Genomic DNA, 8187 nt, shown 5'->3' on the forward strand with positions numbered 1-8187 from the left:
ATATTTCATTTTAAGCAATGTGATAATACAACTTGAGGCATTAATAGATGGAACAACCATGCACATTTGGGATGATAATGTCATGGTATACTTGAGGAAAGAGTGCATGTCTAGGAAGACTCTAATAAGGGTTGAAGAGGTGGAATAGTTATGAAGCAAACTTAAGACATTTGACGAGTTGCATGAAGGCAACTTGGCATTGGTACTAAGTGAACATTCATTTATCATTGTTGATACCCTCTCCTTGGCACAACCATTTTTCAAGATGAAGAAGAAATGTGAAATACATGTGTGACCCACTAAATAAGTTGGCAAGGTTGTTGCAAGACATACAGATGGTTATGTCATGTTTAAAAAGGAGGTGTTGGAACTTGGAAGGTGACCATTGGAGTAGATTTATCATGGATTGTGAAGGAGGTGCAAGGATCTGATAAGGATTAAACTATATAAATCCAGCAAATAGGACATATTTGGTTAGGATATTACTATTTTCGGATATCCAAAGTTGAAGGTGCATTTTATGGCAGTGTAGTCTAAGAACTTGGGTGCATGTCATATCTTAATTGTATCTTGGACTTTTGGTGTGTGTTGGTGGAGTTAGTGCATTGTGTTTAATGAGAACTAGTTAGAATGTGTTCTGTGAAGGCAAAAAGCCCACAAGTTAGAGATGACTTAACCATTTTGCATTGTAAGGTGTGTTAGGCCCTAGATTGGAGGAGACAATCGAAACCATCTTACAGTGTGATGGGTTGTGGCATCAACTTAGGTCCACTTACATGGCTTCAGGTATAAAGGTACCCCGTGATTTGAGAAAATTGATTACAATGCTTACCTATATAACGTGTTTATGATATAATATTAATGATTTTTTCTTGGAGAATGGAAGAGGAAAATAATAAAGGAGAGGTGTTGAGGTTTGTTGTAAATTAATCAAAAGGAAGTGAAAATGTCTCTTTTTAGGAGGATTGTTCAAGTTGTCTCTTCAAATAGGACTAAATTTTAGTTGTGGCTAGGGAGTTGGCCTCAAAAGAATTGATTGGGTACTCTAGAAATCTAAGACCTAACATATCTAAGCTAGTCCATTAGATAGATTCATCTTGGGAAAAGGTTTCAAAGGCTAAGGTGCAAATATCCCCTCTTTAATGTGGGTTTTAAACCTTCCATTTGAGAATGCTAAAAACAAGGTCACAATCTTGAAAGGAGGTCCTTGATTTTACCAAAACTCAATGCCAATGCTTAATCCATGGTGTGATTCTTTCTATTTGGGTTTGGCCTTGAACGATGAGATCTATATTTGGGTCAATTTATTAGTTTGTCATTTCATTTATGTGTTGAGAAGATATTAAGGGCTATATGGAATAAAATGGTTATTTTCAATACCCCTCTCTTGAAACCCTGTAAGAAGGTGGTGTTACCCATTTTTTTGTCATAATATTCAACCACGAGCTCTCTTGTGAGGATGTCGCTGAAGGGAGGGCATGCAAACGAAGTAGAAAAAATAAAAACTTCATGTTGAGTCAAGGGAGGAGTATATATTATAGGTGTATCTATAGGTCTTAACAAAGGTGAAGGGTAATGTTTTTTACCTCCTATTGTAATACCTTCTATTCTTCCATTTGAGGTGCTAGAGGGCCTTGAATTTAAGGGTCATAGTTGAAATTTCAAAAAGATCTTAAAAAGTAGAAGGTATGTGTGATTTAGCGTAGGACTTATTCTTAAATAGTTGAATTTTTGGTGATATTTTCTAGGCCTTGTTGCCATGGAACCCCAGTGGAAAGTTCGTAGCATTTTGGTTGTGCTTATGACATCTACGACATTTGAATGGGATGCCCTATGAACCTATTCAGACTTGTTGAAAAATAAAATGAGCCAACCTCTTACCAGTATCATGTTAGGGAGTGTTATGGAGTGCCACAAAAACACAAGGGAGAACTAGTTCAAAATGCATTGAAATGAATAAGAGTGTGTGATAGGGAGTGACAGAGAGTCCTATGTGTGTTAAGGAGGGAGTGACAAGGTTATATGCTAGGAAGTGCCAAGGCATGTTAGAGTGCCAGGATGTGTCATGGAGTGCTAAGGTGTGCTAGGGAGAGACAAGGATTGCCAAAGAATGTAGGGGATGATAACACATGCCACATATCACCAATGGATTGTTAGACATGCGAGGTGCTATGGCATGTCAAGATGTAAACTATGTTGCTTAGTTGTTTTATGGCCACGATTTGATGTGAGCCTTGACTTGGTAACTTTTTAAGTAGGATGAGTTGAGATTGGACATGAGTAGCCTAATATGAGTTATAGGCAGTTTTTAAGTGAACAAAACATAGTCTATTTGTCGTAATCATAACTTGGTCAATTTTTTGTAGTCGAGGCAAGACTTGCTTGGGTTCCCAAGTCCCAAAAAAAGTAAGGGTGGCTGTGAGGGCATGATAGATAATGAGTGTCAAGGAATACCAAGGAATGAAAATGCATGTTAACACATTCCAGGTAGTGTCAATGCATGTTGAGGAGTGATAGGAAGTGTCAGGGCATCACAAGGGAGAACTAGGTCAAAATGAATGGAAATGAATGAATAAGAGTGTGTGCCAATGAGTGTTAGAAAATTCTAGGTGTACCAAGGACGAAGTATGTTAGGAGAAGTTCAAAATGGAACTTGCAAAAGGCAAGACTATGGTTGAAATAAGGGGCTGGAAAAATCAATTTGAAACAAAGGGAGACTTTGGGTTGGGCACAACACTGTTTTGCCAACGACTTGGTTGGATTCCTAAGCCACAAAAAAGGTAAGTCTATCTATGAGGGCATGGTAGCTATGGGGTTCCAAGGTATGCCAGGGAATGCTAGGAAGTTCCAAGGCATGCTATGCATGCCAAGACAAGCCAAGTGTTAAGGAATACTAATATGTGCCAGGTGCCACGATGTGGCACCAATGCATGCTAAGGAGTGTTAAAGCCAAGTGCCAGGGAAACAAAAGGGAGAACTAGTTTCAAATGCACATAAATAAATGAATATCAGTGCATAATAGGGAGTGTCAGTGATATCGAAGTGTGATAAGGAGGGAGTGACAAGGTATGCTAGGTAGTGCCAAGGCATGCTAGAGTGTTAGGGAAGCATGCTAAGATGTGCCAAGTGCCAAGGTGTTCCAATGCTTGATAAGGAGTGTTAGTGAGTGCTATGGAAACACAAGGGGGCACTAGGTCAAAATTCATGGAAATGAATGAATAAGAGTGTGTGAGAGGGAGTGTCAATGAGTTCAAGGTGTGTTAAGGAGGGAGTGACATGGTATACTAGTCAGTACTAATGCATGCTAGAGTGTCAGGGAAACATGCGTTCAAGATGTGCCATGTGCTAGGGTGTTCCTATGCACCTAGGAAGTGTTAGGGATTCCAGGGAAACACAAGGGACCACCAAGTCAAATTAATGCATAGTAATGAATGAATGAGAGTTTGTGACAAGAAGTGTCAGTGAGTTCCAAATGTGCTAAGGTGGGAGTGACAAGGTAAATTCATATAGTCAAAAACCTAATTTAAATTCATATGGTCAAACACCTAATTTAATTATATAGTTAAAACCCTGACTTAAACCATAACAAAACAAAAACTTGCCAAATTCCAACCGACGTCTCAAAATGAAAAAAAAGTAAACAACGCCGATGAAGGGGTTCACACACCTGTTGCTAATCCACAGCCGAGAAGGCATGCTTTTTCGAGAGGAGCGTTGGGGTTTATTTTGACAACACAGGCATAGTCAACAACTGTGTACTCGCTGAACGTGGAGCACATGAAATGATACACCGGTTTTCCACGAACAGAGAAACGAGATTTCTGATCACTCTGCATTACAGTTCTAAAGACGTCCACTCTGAACTTTCCGCATAAATTGGTCTTCTTGGAGTTACAGTAAACACAATCTCCACACTCCCCAACGAACAATGGAAGCACATGGTCTCCTTTCTTTAGATCTGTTGAACCTGCTCCAACGCTTTCCACTATTCTGAAATTCGTCACAGCTTATCAATTAACATTTTCTTTGTTTGTGATAGAAACAACAGTTCAATCAAACTCACTTACCCTCCAACATCATGGTCGAATATGCACGGAAATAGTTTCTCATCCTGCATGCACAAAGAAAGATAGTATGTTCAGGAAGATATAAGTAATATAAAAGCAAGTTTTATCCACAGGATTCACTCAATGACATATCGCCTGTGTTCGTGGCATATTAAACAATATCTTTAATTTGACTACATATTGGAAAATCCCTCTAAAAGTCACATTGTTTAACCCCTACGAATATAAACCCAATATAGCTTCCCAATTTAGAAAACCCCTAATTTCACTAGATATTGTAGGTATCCCTTTTTCATTAACATTTTTTATGCCCTTTTATATTTTTTCATTAACTTTAAGCTCCATTTTTTATATTTACCAATATAAAAACCCTTTACCCTTATATCCCCTAATATATTATGTCATTTTTCCTAATTAAATATCTTGCAATATAAACCCACTTAGTATGATATTACTCTCCCAATCAAGCCCCGTAATCCTATCACCAATTTCAATCTTTAAAATTTTAATATTTGAAATCGATTTACACTATTCTCAACAATATCGAACATAATATATCCCCCAATATATTATGTCGATTTTCCTCATTAAATATCTCACAATATAAACCCACACAATATGATATTGCTCGCCCCATCAAACTCAGTAATCCTATCACCAATTTCAACCTTTAAAATTTTAATATTTGAAATCGATTTACACTATTCTCAACAATGTCGTAACATACTAGATACTAGAGTGCAATTCCAATCTAATTATCAGTCCCTCTTGGAACCTCCCTTGAACCACCCTCCATTTAAATATCTATAAAAAAAAATGTGTTCCGCAGAGTTCGCTTCTAATTAACAAGTTATGAGTACCCTTACACTGACCTCGTGCATCCACAAAGTAATGTCGGTGTGGCAGAGGGAGGTGTGAGTAATTTTAATACGGACTTCCATAGACTTCGGTGGATCTACTTGAACTTCTTCAATAACCAGTTGTTGCTTCGGCCCCCATGCTACAGCCGCTGCTTGATATTTCAGTAAATTTAACAAGAGTCAGTAGAAAAACAATCCAACAATTTGAAAAAAAAATCTATAATTTTACCTTTGCAAGTGATAACATCACCGGCTGTGCTGCCCATTCTTTGAAATCGTTCATTGACATGATTCATAGCGCTGTTTCAGTTTCAAAATGCTTGTTATTTTATCTTTGACAATTTAATATTTTAATTAGAATATTGTTTTTGTTTTTAATAAGTTTGGTTAATTTTATCTTTGAAAATAAGATTTTGGTTTTAGAAATATAATTTTATTCCATTTAATATTTTTAATATAAAATTTTAAGCAATCTTATATATTATTAATAATCAATTATATATATATATATATGTATAACAACTTTTGTACCCCATTCAGTCCATATTAAGCATTTTAACCTCCAGCCCAATGTAGGTAGTATCTTCATTCAGATTATTAAATGAACTTTAACTCTGTCTAAGTCAGATACAGACTTCAAACCATTGCGAAATAAATGGAGAAAGCAGAAACAGTTGAATCAACGGTGTATATTAATCAATTTAATCATAAACCGTCCATATTTCTTGATTGAATGATTCCCAGTTTTAGAAGCAATGCAATTGTATAATTCCTATTTTAGAAGCAACGCGAATAAGGGTAGCCTGTCATCGTTTCATTTGGCTGGAAAAGAATCTCAACAGTGCATTGGTTAAGGGAATAAATAGATAAATTAAATTTTTTAATTTATTATTTTTAATAAATTGAGAAATTTAATTGTTTTAATTAATTATTTTTAAATAGAAAATTAATTCATTAATTTTAAGTGGAAAAATAATTCATTATTTTTAAATTGAGATATTGTTTGAATTGAGTTATTTTTAGATGAAGATATTTTAAATTAAAATTTTGTTTAAAAAATAAATTATTTAATTATTTTGAAATTTAAAATTTAACAAAAATTTTTTTATAACTAATATTTATAAATATATTAAAAAATATATTATCAAATATCGTTAAGGTTTAGATAGATTTTATATAAAATAATTATAACATATAAAATAAGACTTGCAATTATAGTTAATTTTAAATAAGTGCATAGTTTATTTTAAATAAGTGATGAACGGTGGTTTAGTTTTTCTAAAATTTAGAAAATATATAATGGATAATTAAATCTTTTATATATATATATATATATATATATATAAAAAAGTAAAGAGTATATTTTATTACAAGATAATTAAATTAAGAACAATTTTATTTATTTGTAGAATTTATAAAGAAAAATTGAACCATTCTATTTAAATAATAAAATTAGATCTAAATATTTAAGAAACATGTTTATATGAACCATTATCAATTGTAAATTAGGTATTTCCACCATGGTAATATAATATATTTATACCATTTAATATATATCAAATATTAACATTGTGCATGTATAAAATAAATATATATCATGCTTTTTTTTGTGGTACATATTTTATTTTCTCCTAAACATGAGTGGACATGGATATGCTAGACACTTTAGGTCATTCTTTTTGGGAGACCAGACCATGACAAAAGGTTCACATGTTCACACTTGGTAGAGAGACATAGGATAGCATAGTGTTTAAAAAACCAAAAAAGATTATACATATACTAAAAAGCAAGTTGGATTGGTCATTAGGATAGTTTGTAATGCCATAAAACACAATAAGACTAAGCATAGCGTAAGACTAAGCAAGGAATCAAATTTTGTAGCAACAACCTTAATGGGTTCCTCAATGCTGCTGAGAGTTCTTCATATTGCGGGAAGAATACCAAGGTGTTGCTTTAGGTGATTGAGGTGTTGGGCCAAGTCCCTCATATGGTGATGCAAATGCTATAGAGAGTGTAGGATGTTTTCTCAATGCTTGAATTGACCCATTAGGATTCTACTAAGGAGAAAATTCTAATTCCAATATAAGTCAATCATGTACGTGCATTAGTTGAAACAACCGCATGTGTGTCCAACATGACCTCTATGTCTCAAAGATGATGCCACCGAGACGTTTCTTCTCGTGCCATGTGGGTGAGCTCCTCCTAGATGGGACCTAGGGTAATTTCCCAAAACCTGGTAGTTGTTTCCACTAGGTGTTAGTGGATACATGAGTTTCCCCAAGAGATCCATTATTGGTAATAGGACACACCTCAATGAACATGTGCATGGTGAAAGGCCCAACAATGATTTGAAAGCAAGTTGTTAAAGGGGGAAGGGTACAAGTGGTAGGCACAAAGAAAGTAGTCATGTGTAGATGGGAAAGAGCAAGGTGATCGAGCAACAAATGAGGCTAGCATATACTAGGTAAGAAAATAGACAACAATCCATCAAAATGATGAGCCAACTTGGGAGGGAGTTAAGAGGAAGACATAATGCTTGCCAAAATATTCAACTGAGGAAAGTGAACAACTATAGGAGACAAATAAGAGAGAGAGAGAGAGAGAGCATAGAAACACAAAAGCAAGCCACGAAATGTGAGGGAAGTTCCAAACAAGAATGCTAGTAAAGGATATGCCATTAAGGAATTTAAATGTAGAAACAACCACCAAGCAAAGGGAGCTATTCAAACCAGAAGTTGTTAAGAGCACTCCCACTAAAAGTGTTGAGAGTTCGGATAAAACCACCATCTTGGATGTAAGAGGAGCCAAAATGGAAGGCAACATCATGAGCGTTAAACTTGTGAGGAGAGGAAAATAGCTAGACTAGTCCTATACTTTACACCAACAATTGGAAATAGTTGCTCAAACTCTAGTTTTGAAGGAAGGGATGAATAATTTTGGACCACAAATTGCATGCCGATGATAGAAGACCAACACCTCACCAAGGCTCAAGAAGGTGGGCTAGCAAGTGACCCTAGTTCAGATTAGTAAGAGTAGAGGCTTGAGTTACATACGGGGAGCTTTGGTATCCAACAACACCAAGTGAAGGCCTAGCTAGAAACTAGCTAGCAGGATGATGAGCATCCAAAACTATGGTAATGATCATGCATGATTTCAAGTGGATTGCAAGCCCCAGCATCAATAGTGCCATAAATACTCTTTGTGGGAGCATGGTGCCATGTGCCCCACCACTTGGCCAAATAAAACGACATTGAGCTTTG

General features: G+C 35.5%; 1 protein-coding gene across 1 annotated transcript in view; it reads right to left on the minus strand.

Moving 5' to 3' along the window:
- Positions 1-5193, minus strand: part of LOC149141012 (alcohol dehydrogenase-like 3) — a 49078-nt gene extending 43885 nt beyond the window's left edge. The window contains exons 1-4 of the mRNA XM_089453256.1: positions 5157-5193; positions 4940-5076; positions 4068-4111; positions 3668-3990 (exon numbers count right to left, since the gene is read on the minus strand). Coding sequence (XP_089309382.1) covers positions 3668-3990; positions 4068-4111; positions 4940-5076; positions 5157-5193 — 541 coding nt within the window. The remainder of the gene's footprint in view (positions 1-3667; positions 3991-4067; positions 4112-4939; positions 5077-5156) is intronic.
- Between the last annotated feature and the right edge of the window lie 2994 nt (positions 5194-8187).

The sequence above is a fragment of the Pinus tabuliformis genome, chromosome X (genome assembly GCF_031772625.1).
Source record: "Pinus tabuliformis cultivar Carrire ecotype Pingquan chromosome X, CPIR1, whole genome shotgun sequence".
NCBI lineage: Eukaryota > Viridiplantae > Streptophyta > Pinopsida > Pinales > Pinaceae > Pinus > Pinus tabuliformis.